Consider the following 19240-nt stretch of genomic DNA (forward strand, 5'->3'; position numbering starts at 1 on the left):
TCATAGTTCTTGTTTAGCTTGTTAATATTTTAGTATGAATGTAGACTTTTTTTTTACATAACTCGCAATAAAGACAAAAATCACGCATGTACATTTCGACAAAAATAATCCAAAATCAGAATTGAACTCTAAACAGATTTGAACTGTAACATATTCCGTCATTTAACAGTCTTCTGGAATATATATTCATACTAAATTTAATTTAACAAATTCTCAGATAGCTTTTATGGAAAATAAGTGACGTTTTCACCCTCACTATTCTCGATAACAACAACAACAACAACGACGTCACGGATCGGGGACGCGCTCGAGCTCACACCACGCGACAGGGACTGACAAGATGGCGATCATTTTAGAAACAGAGGAGTTACTGCCGTGAAGGAGAGGCTCGGTATGCTGTTTTCTCTTCACCTACAGTCATTTTAACTCAGTGTCGAAGAAAGAAGCCAATTGTTCATTTATTGTTATCAAAACATAACAGATATGTTGGTTTTAAAGCCGAGTCAGACGTTGGAGGCTGACCTCCGGCTAACGCACGAACTTGTGAGGATTATCAAAGATAGGCTGTCTGATGCTAGCTGGTTAGCATGCTAGGCTAATGTTAGCAACGGCTAATGCTAGAGCTCACTAATCTCTTGTATAAATAACAGCGAGTTTTAGAGCCATTGTGGATGGCGCTCTTTCGTCAAAACTTAAAATTTATTCAGTATTTTTTCGCAGTCACTTTGTAAGTTTTTCCATCGTAGTTTCTGGTTTTATTTGTGTGTGATATCAGTGTGTTATAATCGTAACTCCCCTTGGCTGTATTAATTACACGCTAGCGTTGCCAGCTAACCTTAGCCGTAGAAGAAGCGTTATTTCAAAGTTGGGACACTCACATCATAATTATTGCGTTGATATTGTTGTAAACAGCATGTTTAATACTAACAAGCTTAGACATTGTGATTTTTACTTTTGAAACTAGCGTCAGCGTAAGGCTGTGTTGTGTTCAGCCACTTAAAACCACGCAGCACAAGGACAAACAGGCAAAGCGCGCTAACTTGCTGATAAAACTTCGGTGACATTAGAAACTCCGCTTCAGTCCTCCGAGGGGTCTTTAATGAATTTGTCTGTTTACGTGACACATTTTGCTGCATATAAACATGAGTTTTACAGCTAAATCGTCGTAATGTTTACTGTTGGGTACAACATGTATAATCCGTAGCGCGGTACTAATGTAGACATAAGTTACTGAGCCGCTCAAGCCCTCGGTGCCACGTTATTCTGCTCTTTTTATTGCTTAGTGTGATATTATCTAAAGGGCCAACCTTAAGGATTGGCTGTTTGGCAATCTTAACGAACCTTAAGGTTATTTATCAAATCAACAGAGGTTGTGCTGGGTCCGTGCCACCTGGGGTTATATTTATATCACAGTGGCTGCACTCTGGGGTTGTCAGAAACCGGGTTTTTAAAAACTTTTATACCATTCACATCTAAACAAAAAGTGTTGACAACATATCAACATGGATACCACAGAAAACAGTGCTGCGCAATTAATGTAATCGCAGTCCTGATGCCATTCTGTGCAATTACATAATCACATAAAAGGCTGCAATTACTTTTTGTATTAAATACTTGATAGGCTTTTAGTTTATAGTAGAGCCCTAATAGAAGTTATTTTTAGAGTAGTACTGTATAAAAAATGTCTTGAGTCAAGAAATACACGCCTCAAGAAGACTATTATTATCCCCTGCGTTTTGATTCATAACCAAGCAAGTGGACTTGTGATACAATTCATGTATTATATTGTAACGCAATCGTAATTTTGTCCAGTATAGTCGCAATTGCACATGATTACTAAATCATGCAGCATCAACAGAAAGCTAAAATCAACGTTTAAGGCAACCTTATTAGGCTGTGCAACACTGGAAATTAAATGTCATTGTGATATCTTTTCTTCCTGTTAATATGTTGCAGTTAGAGCTGAACGGTTTGATAAAATAATCTAATTGTGTTTCTCCTCCCCAGTATTGCTATTGTGATTTAATTTGCGATTAGTGTATGAATTCATCATCTGAAGTTATTTACAATAACACAGGCAATACACCATTCTACATTATAACCAATGCATTATTAGATAGATTAACTAGGACTGAACTACTTTGCAAACATATCTAATTAAGATTTTTTTAAATTGCAAATTCTGAATGAATTGCAGTATTGAAGGGAATTATCCTTTTTATGTCATTCCCCCTTTTTTAGGAAAATATTTTAAAAGATAATGAAAGTAGGATATTTTTTGGAAGCTATTTAAGAAAATGACACTTGAACATTTATAAGATGTATGTAGTTTAACATCTTTGCTGCAAAGAAGTATTAACTGGTATTTTGACATATATTCAGGTTAAAGAAATAACCTGCTGTGATTTGAAAATTGCAGTAGTAGAATTTGATTTTAATGCCCAGCCCAACTCATATTGCAAATTCAGGATGAGTTTTTGGATGGAAGGAAATAAACATTGTTTGTTAAGAAAAACATACAAAATAAGGAATATGGGACATTTTTTTACTACTATAAAGAAGTCGACACTTTAATGTTTGCATAATGGGTAGAGCATAACATGACTGCCACAAGTAAATTGTATGAAACTTTTATTTTTACTCATATTTCAGGTTAATATTAATATTAACTCCTCTAGCATCTCAAATCAAGCTTTATTTTGCATACTACATTAACAAATACTGTTTTCATTTTCTTTGCTTTGTTGTCACATTTTTATCTTACATCTGCACCAAACTTTTACATAACCGTGTCACCAGTGTAACTGGTTAGAAATTGAAGATGTAGTTGGATCTAATGATATACAGAAGGTATTGAAAAGGTCTTAAAAAGTTTTCAAGTTGATGTCATATTTCTTTACATACCCAGTTCAATCTTAAATCTAGTAACCATTGTTTTCACCACTAAATTGGCACCAATTAATCTGAGGGTAGTCGGTAGAAATTATGAGCTTCATCAGTCTGCATCAAAATGGTATGAGAGCTTGGTCTTAATGCACAAACCTCCTTTCAACTGATAATGAGTGCATGTTAAAAGAAAAAAGTGTTTTTGCTTCCACGAAATATGTAGTCTAATATACTCAGACGTTTGCTATGTGATGCTCAGATTTCTGTAACAATTAAATAGTTATTTTTGTGCATCCCTTTTGCCACAAGCTAAAAAAAAAGAGAGAGTGAACTTTCTAAAGTCTCTCTCAGCTTAAAATTTTGTCAAGGTATTTCTGTTATTTAGACAGCGCTGGAGTTTGCTTGCTTTTTGGTAATTTGCAACAAGTCCTAGGTGCCCAGCACTTCCATTTTTGTTGCTTTGTTAACCAAACAAGTACGACTATCTTTTGAATTCACCCAAATCGTACCTAAGTTTTAAAATCTGTTATCATAACAACCCTATCTGCCAACAACATATCTTATACAGTGGCCTTCCTATTTTGCTTGCTTCAGTTTTTGATAAAATATATGATTGGAAATCTGTATTTTTTTAAAGCTTTGCTGGTTTCTGATACTGTAAATCATGGCAGCATCAAATATTGTATTAATTTTAATCAAATGGTATACAAAAAGTATAGAAAACTATGCCAGCTTTGCTGCACACACTCAAGGCTGAACAGGCTGATGATCTGTTAGTTAATAATCACACCCACTCTTACTTTAGTCTGATAACCAAGTGCCTACTTTGACCATACTGCTTGGGGCATGTTTTGTATACTGAGTTGTTTAATTTGATAATCTAATTATCAAATATGAAGCATCAACATGATCTTTTGCAATCCAACATTTATTTTGTGTCATTACTTTCCTCACAGTCAATTTTCTCCCCTTGCTTTACTCACTCTCTTTCTCCTAGCAAAGATAGTCCTGTAACCATACAAAATGTGAACCACTTTGCCAGCCTGGCCCCTCATTTGTTGGGTAATTTTACCTCTCTGACCTCTGTGTGGGTGTTGATAGTACTCAGCACACTCAAGGACCCCCACTTTCTCTGTTGGGTTGGGAAAAGGTGCCAGAGGAGGCTGAGTGAGTACTGATTGTCGGGGTTTTAGAAAAGAGTAGTTCTTGCGTCTTTAAAATGAAGAAATTCCTTTCTTCAGTCGGTGTTTTTGAACAGCTCTTCTGCACTTGGAAGCTCAAAAAAACCCAAAGATTTGTGTTTCGCTGAGAGGCAAATCTTCTCTGCTTACTAGGTGTCTGTCACATGATAAAGTTAGATGTAGTAAAATATGTTTATATCCCTGATAGGTCACTTTTGGTGCTACATTTGTTTCTGCTGAGTTGTTATTTCTTATTCAGTATCTCTTGAAAAGCTCCAAGCTGTGTCATGTTGATTTTTTCATATCCAGGTTCAACAGTCCATAGTAATTTACACACCTTTCTGTTTTCTGTGGATGTGCCTGGCAGCACTCAGTGTAGTCATGTTTATCAACCACACATTTAGTAGTGTTAGTGTTGGCCCGGGTGTCTGTAAGGATATGTTAAAGCCTGTGTAGCATCTGGCAATTTGCCACAGTTTACCGTGTAGCTACGGCCTCGTAAAACACAGTCATCAGAGGATAAATGTAGTGACATAGAGATAGTAATCAGTGGGTGTTGTAATGTGTTTTTCCAGGATAAGGAGAGGATGCCATATTTTTTCTTTGTCTTTACCTGCTCTGATACTCCATCTATTCATCAGGACTAACTACATCTGTTCTCTCTCTTCTTCAGACACCATAATGCCTTGGGAGGGTCCCATTTCTCAGCTCACCATGGTAACCATGGTGATATGAAGCCAGTGTGAAACGTCGACACACATACACAGACTCACACACAGACGGTCAGTTACTGACTGACACAGCCAGCCAGCCAGCTCGGTTGGCCGGCGTGTGTAATGGACAGGTGTAAGCACGTGGGGCGGCTGCGGCTCGCCCCAGACCACTCCATCCTCAATCCCCAGAAGTGGCACTGCGTGGACTGTAACACCACTGAGTCTATCTGGGCCTGCCTGGGCTGTGCTCATGTGGCGTGCGGGCGCTACATTGAGGAACATGCTCTGCAGCACTTCCAACAGCAGCGCCATCCGTTGGCTATAGAGGTGAATGAACTTTATGTTTTCTGTTACCTGTGTGATGATTATGTCCTGAACGATAATGCTACAGGAGACCTGAAGCTACTTCGCAGTACACTCAGCGCCATCCAGAGCCAGCGCTATGAGGTCACCACCCGCAGTGGGCGCACCCTCCGCTCTGCAAGTGCTGCTCCTGACGCCGTCATCTCCTGCGGTGCCCGTGAGCTGCAGCTTAGGGATGAGGACAGGATGTTTACTGCACTTTGGCACCGTCGCCGGGCACTGATGGGGCGTATTTTTCGCTTTTGGTTTGGACTAACTGAATGTGGAAAAAGGAGGGAGGAAGAGGAGAGAAAGAGGGAGGAGGAGGAGGAGCAGAAAAGGGAGGCGAGGGAGAGGAGGCGGGCTCAGAAGAGGCAGCTACAGGAGGAGCTGGAGAACGCCCCGCTCAGGAAAAGTCGACGTTTACGTCGGAAGAGCCAGAAAGTTGCAGAAGCAGTAGCCACACCACCACCCAGAAGGGCACGCAACAAAACAAAACCCCCTGAGCCCCCCACTGTCACCCGAAGGCCAAGGACTCGAAGCCCTGCCACTGCCACCCCCAGGAAAAGTGTACGGACTAAACAGGTCCAACCTACTCCCAGAACCCGCAGTCGTTCTTCTGCCACCAAACCTAAGCCCAAAACTCCCTCAGTAACCCCGCGCTCTGCTCAAATACCTGCTCGACGCAAGCAGTCTAGACAACAAGGTGGCTCTCCTTTTAAACGGCGCCCCACTGTCACTCCTGGAGTGACGGGTCTGAGGAATTTAGGCAACACCTGTTATATGAACTCCATTCTGCAGGTCCTGAGCCACCTGCATGTTTTCAGGGAGTGCTTCTTGCGTCTGGATCTAACTCAGGCGCTGGAGCTGTTGGCCTCTGCTGTCCATGGCCAGCTGACAGGGAAAGCCTCATCCCATTTCCCTCTGACCCAAAGGAAGGGACCCCAGGCCAGCTCGGGCTCTGGGGCCGGGCTGAGCGGCGGGGCTTCAAGGGCCCGCAGCATGGAGCTGATACAACCCAAAGAGCCCAGCTCGAAGCACATCTCCCTCTGCCACGAGCTGCACACCTTGTTCCAGGTTATGTGGTCGGGCAAGTGGGCGCTGGTCTCGCCTTTCGCCATGCTGCACTCGGTGTGGCAGCTGATACCGGCGTTCAGAGGATACGCTCAGCAGGACGCACAGGAGTTCCTGTGTGAGCTGCTGGACAAAGTGCAGCATGAGCTGGAGAGCACGGGCAAACACACAACCAGCGCAGGAGTCCCTCAGACACAGAAACGACTCATCAAGCAGGTGCTCAGTGTGGTCAACACCATCTTTCATGGCCAGCTGCTCAGCCAGGTATGATGCAAACACATGACTGCTGTAACCTTTACTTAATCATTAACTCACTCTGCAATACATCTGATTTACTCACTGCACATGTCCATCCAATCCATCAGTCTCAGTCTGCATTGATAATTCACCAACCATCATCAGCTCTGACTGAAGTGCATCACTAATTCATCATTTAGATTAAATTCACCATGTGTAAATTATTCATGTGTTACTAAGAATCTTTAAGTAAAGGTTAAGCATTTGGCTTTGACCTAAGTCTAAAAGTTTAGATACATTTTAATAGATTTTCTCTTTTCTGATTCACCAGTGAGAGAGGTTGCTGCTTTTCTTTTTCATTTACCATACCAAACTCAATGTTTTCTGGTTGTTGGCTGCATTTAAGACATTTAAAGAGATTACTCTGAGCTTTTGAAAGATAAGATTCATGCTCCCAGCCCCTATGATCTCAACGGGGGCTGTAATTAGATTAGCACTGGTAATGGCGATCAATCATTTTCAGAGGGCATTTTCAGACTGCATATCAGTTGGTTCTACAGCAGAAAAGGAACAGCACCAAACAAGTCTAAAGGCCATTTTCTTTACTATTTACTTTCGTTACTCACACACTGTGTATGCTCAGTTTTAGGCTACGAGATTCGGGCTGAGTAGTAGTGTGTAACTGAACTTTCTGGGTTTGCCTAACTGAACATACTTTGTTAAAATAACAAGTCAGACAATAAAAAGGTACACAGAGGTATAACTTCTCCATCCGTTGCTTTGGCATTATCTGCACAGTCAGTCTAATTACAGCAACAACAAAAACAACTGCTTTATGGCAGCTACAGCAACTCTCAAGGGACACATTACTCAAAAAGCATAACAAACAGAACACTCTGTTACACATGCAGGACGTCAGCCATGAGCAGGAAAAGTGATGTCTGGAAGTACTTTGACAGCGAGATGAAGATAACATGCCTGTCACAGAAGCACTAATTCAAACTCAACCATCTGCATCACATTTTAGTGGCCCTGTTAGCACATATTGTTGGGATAATTAAAGATTAGCCTACCATTAAGGAAACTACTGACTGGAGATATGCTCTGTTTACATTTTGTGGAAGGAAAAGGACTCTATGAGTTGATGGTGGTTGTCTCGCCGGAGTGAAAGCAGCCATCATGAAGAAAAGCAGCTATAAGGGTGGAAAGCAAGTACGAGGAGTATGAGTGCAGGGGAATTAAGATTTGTGGACAGATTTCTCCACAGAGAGTTAAACCAGTATGTTCATGTTAGGGATGCACCGATACCGATCCTGGTATCGGTATGGGCCCGATCCAGCCCCTCAAAGCTGGATCGGGTATCGATGGGAAAGGGCTGATCCGTGGTGCAGATCTAGGGAACCAGCTCTAAGCCTTTTTTACAAGGTTGTTTGCACTATTTTCTCACAGAATTGTCACTTTGTTTACAGTATGTGTTTAAAAACTCTTGTGTAATACAGTTTTGTACTGGAATGTTACCTCTGATGCACTTTCCTTGTTTTTTTTTGCTGCATTACCAGTCTACAGAGTATAAAAGTTTACAATTGAATCGTAATTTCTGTAAGTTCTGAAACATTGTTTTTACCAAACTGCTGGTAAACATTTAAACACTTTATAGTTTAAATAGATATCATCTTCAGTTATCTATATGTACTCATTTTTTGCCTTTTACCCAAAACAGTTACCAGTCTTATCTTACAGTAGGGCATGCAGGTTATTCTTTTAACACTGGTATTGGATCAGTATCGGTCGATACCCAAAGCCCAGGTATCAGAATTGGTATTGGGACTAGAAAAGGTGGATCGGTGCATCCCTGGTTCATGTTCACTGTTTTGTCACAGAATAGCATAATGCTTTATACATTTCAGTTCATCTCTGGTTAACAGTTTGGTGTCCAGGGGACTTTTATTTTGAAGGTCATGAAGTGCTTTGCTTTTGTGCTGCTGTGTTAAGAATTTAGACCATCTTGTTTGTACCACAGAGCTCCATATTTATACAGTTAAGTTAAGGCTAATAGCCCTCAGTTACATTACCAGCATTTGTTTTTTCACTAATTAATCGAGTTTCAGTTTCATTTCGATTTTTGGCTTCACACAGTTATGGAAACAAGATGATCTTGATTAAATGATTGCTCTGCTACATGCCGTTTTAAGATTTTGACCATAGGTTTTATATGGTCTTTGGCCATAAAAGTAATGTGTTTGTTTCCTCATTGCTGTTATCTTATGCACTGATTTTTTCCACTCATTTATTTTCCTTTATTGCTTGTTTTTCAAAGTTTAAAGAGTATCTAGGTTCGATTAACTAGTGTGATGCAAATGCTGTAAAGCAGTCATTCTCAGGTTGTTTACATCAGGACCCACAGCAACCTCATTAATAACAAATTGCAACCTAAATTTCTCAAACTTTTTAGTCAATACCACAATTTTTCATAAAAAATTGAGCAGTTTGGACATGGGAGTGGGACCAAAAATGTTGTGAAACAAAGAGATGAAGATATTTCCTTCAAAATAAAAGCACACTGTAGACTTTGCTGCATATTTTGTTTCCAGGCACACATCTGTGAGCCACTAAAATGGTTTTGTGGCCCACTTTTGGGTCCCAACCCACCACTTTAGAACCAAGGCTGTAAACAACAAGTAATCATGTTTCATAATCATGATCTCATTAGCAGTGAAATTAATCGTGATCATGAATTCTGCCATAATCAAGAAGCCCTAGGCCCACGTGTGACACATTTTTTAACATACTTAAATAGAGTGCTTGGGTAATCTTTCATAAGGTAGTGCAAGTATTTAAGCACTGACATCACAGTAAATGCCTACCCCTAATACAAACAATAGTACAGCTTTCTGGACCTTCAATTTAGTATAAAAAAACATTAAACCCTGTGGTTCCCCTTTTTTCTTAAAGCCCCCTTTAATTTTTATTTTTTTAAGTTTATTTTTGGGGATTTTTGCCTTTATTTGGATAGGACAGTTGAAGAGACGGGAAATATTGGCAGAGAAAATGGGGGAAGACATGCACTAAACATAGGCTGGGGTTGGGAATGGATCCCGCAACCAGTGCATCAAGTACTTTAGCCACTGCTGGTGGGCGCGTGCTCTATCCACTGAGCTACACCAGTACCCTCCCTCTGTGAAATAGTCTATCAAAAGTTGATTAAAGTATTGTAAATCTTGTTGATAACATCCCAACAGAAATACCACAACACTTGTTGCAACCAAAAGTAATTTATGTGAACTATCCAGAAAGAGTGCTATCAGTATTTTCTTTGTTGGCTAATTTATGTTTCTGCTTATATAGGAGGGACCCAGACCCCAGGTTTGCAACCAGTGATTTAACCAATTTCATTCAGAGTTGGAATAAGATGAAAAATATTTCTCAGTTGTTTTAAAAGTCCTCCAAATCACAAACAAAAAATATACACTTACTTATTCCCCCTTTATATACAAAGGACAACCTTTTTTTGATAGTTGTAAGCAAACATTCCTTCTTTTAAGTGATGCTCCAGATACAGAGCAGGCTCTAGGTTGACTTTATAAAGATGAATTTTTATCACATCAAAAATTAAGTTTTAGTTCGTTTTTTTAAATCAAACATATTCAGTGTGTGCTTTAGATATAATGCTCTCACACGTGTAAATAAGTGATAATAATGCAAGGGATTTTGTTACCATATAAACAACCTTGCATATAACTCTAATATCATGCCAAGCAGCTGATTTAGAGACACATGGAGTGTGAGAGAGATTAGCCTCTGCTTGTGGAGGCCGAGCACACTCTGAAACACCTGCTCTTACTGAACAGAGAGGGCTGTGTGTCTGTGGAGGGGAATTGGGGAATCTCTGCCATGTGGATGTTAACCAAAGCACTGACTCACACTGCGTAGGCACCCTGACAATGAAAGTTAGAACCACAACTAAACCGTGAAAGTAAAGGTTTGACATTTATTTGAAAATAAAGCAAACAAACTAATCCATCTGTGACTTCTGCAGCACTTTGGTGTAGTAATAAGAGAAAGGAAACAGCACCCAGCATGTTCAGATCAGTGAATAATTGAGCTGTAGTAATATCACAACATATATTTGATAATCCTCTACCTCTGTGCAGGTGACATGTCTGGCCTGTGACCATCGCTCCAACACGGTGGAGCCATTCTGGGATTTGTCTCTGGAGTTCCCCGAACGTTATCACAGTAATAGCAGGGAGTCTGCTGCTCAGGCGTCATGCCACCTGACAGAAATGCTCGCCAAGTTCACTGAGACTGAAGCTTTGGAGGGAAACATCTACGCCTGTGACCAGTGCAACTGTGAGTGAAACATTTGCAAACACTTTAATCTGAAGCCTTGACACTTGACAATAATGTGATTAAGACTGCGGTAGGTCTCGGTTTCCAACGCCGTTCCAGTTCTTATATAAATCAAGTTTAAACATGTTCAGGATGTAATGGAGGTTAAAGAAATGATTACCTTATCATTGATATGTTTATCAAATATTTCATCTTTGTGAAATACTTTGAAGGTGAAACATTATACTTGTGTGGAATCCTGAAGATCATCTGCCAACTAAACATCAAAGTTTCTATATTGATTGGTTTGATTTTTTTACAGTTGAAAGAAATAATCAGTAAGCATGCTGTGGAATAAATGGCATGAAAGTGTAGTTTGGCACAACATCATTAACAGAAGGTTTACAATCTGCAGATAAATCCTGCCAGTAATCAGCAGACAACTGTCTGTGTGCATCTGATAAATCAGAATTTCCTGTTTAGGTTATCTTGGGAATTAATTTATGCAATTATTAGTATTAAATTATCTGCCTAGCTTTTCACTAGAGGGTAACGTCTAAGGCTCAAGACATCATACATTGTCCTGATCCTCCTCATGCTGAATTTGAGCTCCTACCAGGTGGTAGGGATTCAGATTACCAAAGGCTAAATCCAAGAGGACTTTATTCACACTATAGATATCTGAAGATGTCTTTATGATGGCTTTGCCTTCAGTTGTCCTTCAATGTAACTTTTTATTTATGCATTTTTAGTGTTGCATCAGTTGGATTGTGTTTCCCATATTTTATGTGTTTTTATTGCCTGGCTGCAAAGCAAAGATCCCTGAGGGGATAGTCAAGTTGAAGCCGATTTATAAACGAAGTTAGCAGGGATCAGCAATTAAAGATAGTAGGAATGTGAATTTGAGGAATAATTGCTCTTCAAAAGCCACTGGTAATTCAAAGAAAATTTTTAACAGATGGACTGGAGTATAAATCAAAGTTTGTTGGCTTGATGCTAACACGTAATTAACATTTCTTTTAACAGGCAAACAAAATCAGTGCTTCACACTATTTTTAACTGACTTATTTCTGTAGTTTAAGGATGATTAAGCTCAGCAAATTAAGATATAGTTTAAGCTGAGATGTTAAAGTTTTAAAACTATAGTTTACCAGTGTTAATTTCATCGACTAAAACTATGACTAGAAATGTTGGTCGACAGCTTTTTTTTCTATAACAAAAATTAAAGACGAACAAAAATAGATCTGTAATGACTAAAACTAGACTAAAATGTAATGTAATTTTCGTCAGACATTCAAAATCCATGATATTTTCCACTGTGGGTAAATCTGTCAACAAAAACAATGCAGCTGTATCTATTCTGCCTCTCAGCTGTAGAGAGCAGGGACCCCAGGTTTGTCAGGGTGCAGAGAACACACTACCATGATTTGGTACCAGATTTAGGCAAGGTAAATTGCTGCAATTTTCAAATTGCAGAAGGTGTGATATATCATCTAACATGAAATATGAGAGTAAATAACTAATCCTTTTATTGCAGCAGAGATATTTTGCTTCACACCTGCAAACGTGAAGAATAAAATACAAATCCTTTTGTTTGAAAAATACACAAGTCTAGGAAATTAAAATAAACACACATTAAATTGCATTTGCAGCACTGGAAAAAATAATTGCAATTAGATTATTTTCTAGCATTGTTCAGCCCCAGTATAAATGAAAGGAGTTTAATCTAAACCTTCCTGTTGTTTATAGATGCCCTGAGCAGAAAAAAGGCATATTTAAATGGGTAATTGTTTTGTTTTTACTGAATTTGTCCTCACTTGTCTGCTAGTGTTATACAGCATCTGTCACTTAGATTGCTTTCCTGACGACAGTGATGGTTTTACCGTGTACGGGTCAAAATAGAAGTGAGCAGCTCTGTCTTGAACTCTGATACCAACATAAATCTCCTCCCTTTCTCTCATTAACTCAGAGCTGTGTAAAAAACATTATTGTAACAGCTTCTCCTGTTGAGCCAAATGATGGATTTAGCCTGCGGGGGTTCATATCAGTTGTCAGTTACCAGATCACTCTGTGAGAAACTTGATAACAGGCAAACCTTAAACTGGTGGGCTGTGATTAAAAAAGCTCACTGCAAGACTCGGCCTGTCTGAACTGTCAGAACTCAAAGATTGTATATGAGGGAAGAGCCTCCACTCCTTAACACGTCTTAAAGTAGATTTTCCAGCAGGGTTTTTGTAGAGCCAGCAACAGTAATAGAAGGAGACTGTCTTCTCTGAAGCGGAGAGAGCAAAGTAAAGCAAAAAGAAATCAATAGTTTCAGGAGTTTAATGTATTGAATGAGGAGCTTTGTAGGTTCAAGTAGAGTTTAAGACATAAAATGTGTCAAATTATGAAGCTAAAACGTTTTTTTTTTTACAGTGTGCCAGATGCATTTTTTGTCAACCCCTTTTTAAGGAAATAAATGTATCTGCTCATGTCACAGTAAAGTTTGTTTTTCCTCTCCGCTTGTTTATAGCTGCTCGAAGGCGAAGCTCCTCCAAGCCTGTCATCCTGACTGAAGCACAAAAACAGCTGATGGTCCACAAACTGCCTCAGGTCCTGCGGCTTCACCTCAAACGCTTCAGGTAGGAAAAAGACTTTTATTTTTACGTTGTTTTCGTACTAAAAGCAGCTCAGCCCTTGGATCAACAAAAAGAGATACTATGGGGGATGAGAAAAGAATTGCTTTCTTAATTTTTTTAAACAAGAACATGAAGTGCATGATTTATTCTTCGTGTGTTTGTTTAATTTGAGATATATCTTCCTCTAAAGTTACTCCCATTTACTCCTGGCTCCATACAGGAAAAGCAAACAGCCGGGCCGCCTAAATTAATGACCAGCTTTTCAGTTTATCAGCAGATGGATGACATGTAAAGTTTAAAAATACAGTGTTATAGGAAAACTGTTGTAAATGATGTGATACTGACTGATATCTAACTGGCTGACTGGGTTTCTGTCTCCTGATTGGTCCTCAGGTGGTCGGGGCGGAACCACCGGGAGAAGATCGGAGTCCACGTCAGCTTCGACCAGCTGCTCAACATGGAGCCGTACTGCTGCAGAGACCCCTCGCCCAAAGTCCCACCCACCTGCTCCAGTCCCAGCAGCCCCGGCTCCACAGGCTTACCACGCCCCAAGCACTTCCTCTACGACCTCTCAGCTGTGGTGATGCATCATGGAAAGGGCTTTGGTTCTGGCCACTACACCTCCTACTGCTACAACACAGAAGGAGGTGAGCGAACAGCAGATTAATATCAAGTTAATTTTTTTCAGAATCAGCTTTATTGGCTTTATTTTTTATGCATACAAGGAATATGACTCCAATTACCATTACTCTTTATGCACAAGCATTAAAATGAAATACCGCACCATTAAACCAGTAACAACAAGTCTTTATAAAACAATAGTGCAGTGGGGAGGAGTGGGAACTATGCTGAAATAAACAGAAAAAAAATTATGTAATAAAGGAACAGATGGCTTACTTTAAATGAGGAAAGAGGCATGCTCCTTTGTTTATGCTGATTTATAACCAGATAACACCTATTGTTTAAAAAAAAGCACTGTTAAGACCAGGGGTTCTCAACGTTGGGGTCGCGAAACACTGAGAGGGGGTCTCCAGATGCCTTAAAAAAACTAAGAACTGTTTTTATCGTACTGTTGCCACTTTACAACAATTTTGGCTAATTGTAACTCATTTTATCACTTTCCCCACCAATTTTGCCAATTTTAACACATTTTTTCAACTTAAAACCCATTTTTTGTCAAATTTAAACACTTTCCAGCACTTTTTTTCTGCCTGTTTTTGCCACTTCTAGACCAAATCTTGCAACTCTCTGCCTATTGTTGGCTCTGTTGACACACTGTTGCCACTATTAACCCCTTTTACCACTTTTTAAGCCACATTTTACAATTTGATATGCTTTTTTTTGCCAGTTTCTGACCAATTTGGCCTCAGCTAACCCTTTTTTTGCCAGTTTATATCAATTTTCTTCCCATGTCACTAAATTTGCATCTTTTTTTGCACTTTAACACAAGTTCAGCCCCTTTTGAATCCCCTTTACCACTTAATATGCCAATTTTTGCCACTTAAACCCATTTTGCCATTTTTTGGGTTATTTTGCCAATTTTATCATTTTTTTCAAAATTTTTTTTACCATAATTAACCCATTTTAGCTATTTTGAACGTATTTTAATTCTGTTTTTTACAAAAGGATTTTTATTTTCACAAGGGCTACTTGCTACACAAATGAATTAAATTTTGTTTCTCCGATAAGAGTGGTTATTATTCAGGTTAAAATATAAAACACCACAGCTTAACTTTGTAAAGGACTATGATTTTGCTGGGTTCCAGAAAGCGTTCCCATTTTTTCCCCCCTAATGGGCGGCCTTGTCTGCACATGACTATTTTTGAATCTGCATGGCTGTGTTCAGCCACCTTCAGGTACAGTGGGGGTCCCCGGTCTCTGGCACCTTTATTTTGGGGGTCGCGGGCTGAAAAGGTTGAGAACCCCTGGTTTAGACAACAGAAGCTGTATTTTTTTAACATTTAAGCCAACTAACAGAAATCTTTTGCCTGCCTTATTTAAAGTGTGCAAACATCAACATTGCTTGAAGACCCAAGCAAGAGCAAGAGGTACTCTTTAGTTTCGGGAGACCGTCAAACGTGTACACACCTTATTTTATAACATGACTGTGGGTTTGTGGTCAACTGCCGGAGCATTTTGGCAGCTGACACTCAAACCAAAGTGGAATTGCTGTAATTTAATTTAACAGCAGGGACCTGGCTGGAGGACTACCTGAGCCCTTCAGACTCCACAGCACCAATTCATGAATACAAGCTGGCTGCTAGAAATGTGTGATTTTGAAGCTTAGACAAACAGAACTCATACTATACCATCAGGTTATTTTCTGGAAATTCAGAACTGAAAGATCCAGAATAGAAAGTAAATTGATGATTATTTATTCTGTGACATTTTCCCTTTTTGCATAAGTAAGAGCTCATGTGAAGAACCTATGAAAACTTCCTCTGTTTTCGTAGCTGAGCGGTGTAAATACAAATTCATTCACATTTTATCTATAGGTTATATTTCTACAATATTAGCAGGAATGGTCAGGAAAATCCATCACCTGTGAGTGGGCAGGAGAAATGATGATCATCTCAAGCGAGCAGTGGGCAGCTGGTACAGTAGAGCAGCTTCATGCTCTTTCTCATACACATTAGTATGGCTCTACCTCAACACTCATTTTTGAAATATTGTCATTACCAGTTAAGATATGTAAATAAACAAGCGGTGCCCTCTATTAACCACAAAAAGGGGGGGGGGGGAGTGTCACATTGCTGTCAAAAATCGATCATTTTAATTGCTTCATTAAAGGTCACATACTATGCAAAATACACTTTTTAAATTACACACTTTTTAGGCTTTTATGCTAAAAATATGTGCCCCTGGCCTGTCTTTCTTCACCTTACAGAAAATATGTGCTGAGACAAGCCTTATGATGTCATGTGGGGAGTTAGCTCCGCCCCCAGGTTTGGTTGGCCCTCCCCACATGGAAGAAAGTTCCGCCCTCCTCTCCTGATCCTCCTCTTAGCTGACAGCTGAGAGAAGGATCAGGAGAGCCACATCCATTTCCTGAGAGGGGCAGAGTCAACCAGCTAATTAAAGTTTAAAGTTACAGACAGAAATGGCTCGTTCTGAGCAGGGCTTAAACAGAGGGGTTTTAGACATGCAAAAATCCAATACTGGAGTGTTTTTGGTTTTTTTTTCAGCAACAAACTTCACAGGCATGTTTTGGGGACCTCTGAGACCAATATCTGTAGAGGACAGTGGATGGTCAGAAATAGGGGCAAAAGAGTGGGGAATGATGTGTGGGTAAGGGGCCACAGACTGGACTTAAACCCTGGCCGCCTGCCTGCATGATTAGTGCACAACCTAACCACTAAACCTTAGTCAAATATCTGCTAAACTAAAGAATGTGATTGTCCTCTTGCTCTTCATTCAAGAGCTTCACATTGACTGTTGATTCTTTGTTTTTCTCCTGCAGGCTTCTGGGTTCACTGTAATGACTCTAAACTAAACGTGTGTTCAGTTGACGAGGTGTGCCGCGCTCAGGCCTACATCCTCTTCTACACACAGCGAGTAACTCAGGACAAAGACCGGCCGCTATAGGACCACAGTCCCTCTCCTCCTCCTTCTCGTCAAGATGATATCAGCACAGCCCCACTTATTGCTCTTTCTCTCTCCTTTTTTTTCTTTGGGCATTTTTATAACCTAGGAGGATGGGTATTTTGTTTTTAAGTCTATTTTTCTAAATAAGGAAAACAAAAGAGAGAAAGAACTCCTTTTTAAAACCTGGTTCTGCTTTGTGAACTTCTTGTATATGCTGTTTATATGTAGGTATTTTTAAAAATGGTGATGTTTGTGATTAGTGTACAGCTGTATTTTATAAAAAAGAGAGTATCAGCCAAGATGTGTCTCAGTAGCAGCCAACAGACTGTGATTGACACGACTTACAGTGTCTTCTCCAGGTCGTACAGGTGTATTTACACGTCTGCCTACCTGCATACGGTGGATTGTTGATTGTAAATGCTGTTTCTTTGTTTGAATCAACTCAAATATTTCTCGGTCACTTTAGATAGCTGTCGAAGAACTGGATGTAGGGTTGTAAACTGTCATTCATTCACAAGTAATGGCCTCCCTGTTTTCTACACAAGTAAAGTTTGATAGATGTAAATGCCAGTTTCCTGCCAGAAATGCACTACTTTCTACAGAATAGTTAGTCAGCATTGTATTTTTACTCGGTTTTGGTTCATATTTGTGTAGCTAGTAGGGCATGAAATGTTTTTTTCACTCTGAAGTTCTCCTGGGTCTGTCGGGGAAAAATTGGCAGACCTCAAGCCAAAGCCTTGGGGGAAGTGAATGGAAAAACTTCTCAGCATTTCCAAAATGGTTCAACATTTGCTGGGTTTATATTTTCTTTCCTCTTAGTAAGGAAAGTTTCCAGTGGTATTTTTCCTGGCTTAATGCTGCCACCTCTCTGCTCCAGAATGTAATTTTCTCTGTAAACCATCCCCAACCGGACTCATACTAGTGTACTAGAAAAGTGCCCTTTTGTTGAGAAATCAGATATATTTTTATAGTTTATATCGATTCAGCTAAGTGGAATATGCACAGCTGCAGCCCCACTCACACCAGCATTTAGATTATGAATGTATTTTTATACAATCCTTCTCAGAGGCTTTAGAAAAAGAGGCCATAGACTGTTTCAAAGGTTTTATACAACCCTGATTGTTCAAAATCACCAGCAGATAAGAGAGAGATTACTGTTCTCCCACCATGTGTACATACTGTATTTTATTTACACTCTGTTCAGTACTTTATCCACATTTAACCAGATTCCTGCAGTGTATACAGATTGTGATATTTATCTCCATACTGGAGAATTTGTAAAAAAGAAAATTTATTTTCCGCCTCAACCATGTTTCCTCTCCACCAGAGATGACTTTGAAGCACACTTCATACTGTTGTTTTCCTCCATTGTTCATGTTGTGACACATTGTTGGCATTTTTGGTTACTACTCCATGGATGTGTGTGTTTCTGTGTGTGTGTAAATTTATGAAAGTTATACTATGCAAATTGTTACCTCAATTTTTTTCTAGAGAAAATTACCTCAATAAATGAGAATATTTTTTCATTTTTCTACAAAGGCGCCTGTGTCATGCTGGTCTTTCTTGAACATTATGCAAGTGAAGTCTTTAATTCTATTGTTCAAAATCCCAAAGAAAGTTGGAAAGTCATAATTATATGATCTTTAGACAGTAAAGATTATCAGTCTAAGTCATTGTCATAGCAGACTGTCAGTTTAACGCTGACTTGTGATCTTTACAGTAACTGTGATTGTTGAGTGTTCACCAGAGTAAGGCTGGGCAATTAATTGCAAATTAGATAAAATTGCAATATGGCCTGCTGCAGTCTACAAATCGCAGCAGTTGCAATATTTCTTTAACTTAAAATGTCTCAAAATACCAGTTTAATACATTAATTTTTGCCGCAGCAGAGATTTTATGCACATTATACAGACATTCAACTGCTCTTAAAAAAAAGAGTTCTGTTTGTTTTCTTAATCAAAACAAGAGACAGAAATGATAACCCCTACAATAAAGCAACTAATAAATTTGCAATATGAGCAAAAATAATTGCAATTATATATATTTTTTTCATTCTTCTGCCCCAGTTTATTCTAATATTGATGAAGCATAACGTTAGTTCTCCAGCTGATACCAATTATTGCCTCCCAGCTCTCACAGCCAATCACAGCTCTTTCTCTCAGCTGTATTTAAATATGACGTACTGCTCACAAATCCTTGCTTGCAGTGATGCTAATGAACCATGCTGCTGCTGGCAAAGCTTTACCTCCTCCACCCCAGCCACCTTTTTTAT

General features: G+C 39.4%; 1 protein-coding gene across 1 annotated transcript; it reads left to right on the top strand.

The window, feature by feature from the left end:
- The first annotated feature begins 306 nt into the window (after positions 1–306).
- On the top strand, positions 307–18841 carry usp44 (ubiquitin specific peptidase 44). Its single transcript, XM_041780532.1, has 6 exons — positions 307–391; positions 4741–6460; positions 10585–10783; positions 13278–13386; positions 13777–14030; positions 16844–18841. The coding sequence occupies exons 2-6, from the start codon at positions 4904–4906 to the stop codon at positions 16966–16968; spliced, it is 2244 nt and encodes a 747-aa protein (XP_041636466.1). The 5' UTR covers positions 307–391; positions 4741–4903; the 3' UTR covers positions 16969–18841.
- Positions 18842–19240: the final 399 nt, after the last annotated feature.

The sequence above is a fragment of the Cheilinus undulatus genome, linkage group 23 (genome assembly GCF_018320785.1).
Source record: "Cheilinus undulatus linkage group 23, ASM1832078v1, whole genome shotgun sequence".
Taxonomy (NCBI): domain Eukaryota; kingdom Metazoa; phylum Chordata; class Actinopteri; order Labriformes; family Labridae; genus Cheilinus; species Cheilinus undulatus.

Coding starts and splice junctions, on each gene's coding strand:
- usp44 (XM_041780532.1), top strand. CDS start 4,904: ATGGACAGGTGTAAGCACGTGGGGCGGCTGCGGCTCGCCCCAGACCAC. Junction 10,784..13,277: donor CGCCTGTGACCAGTGCAACT/GTGAGTGAAACA, acceptor GCTTGTTTATAG/CTGCTCGAAGGCGAAGCTCC. Junction 13,387..13,776: donor CTTCACCTCAAACGCTTCAG/GTAGGAAAAAGA, acceptor ATTGGTCCTCAG/GTGGTCGGGGCGGAACCACC.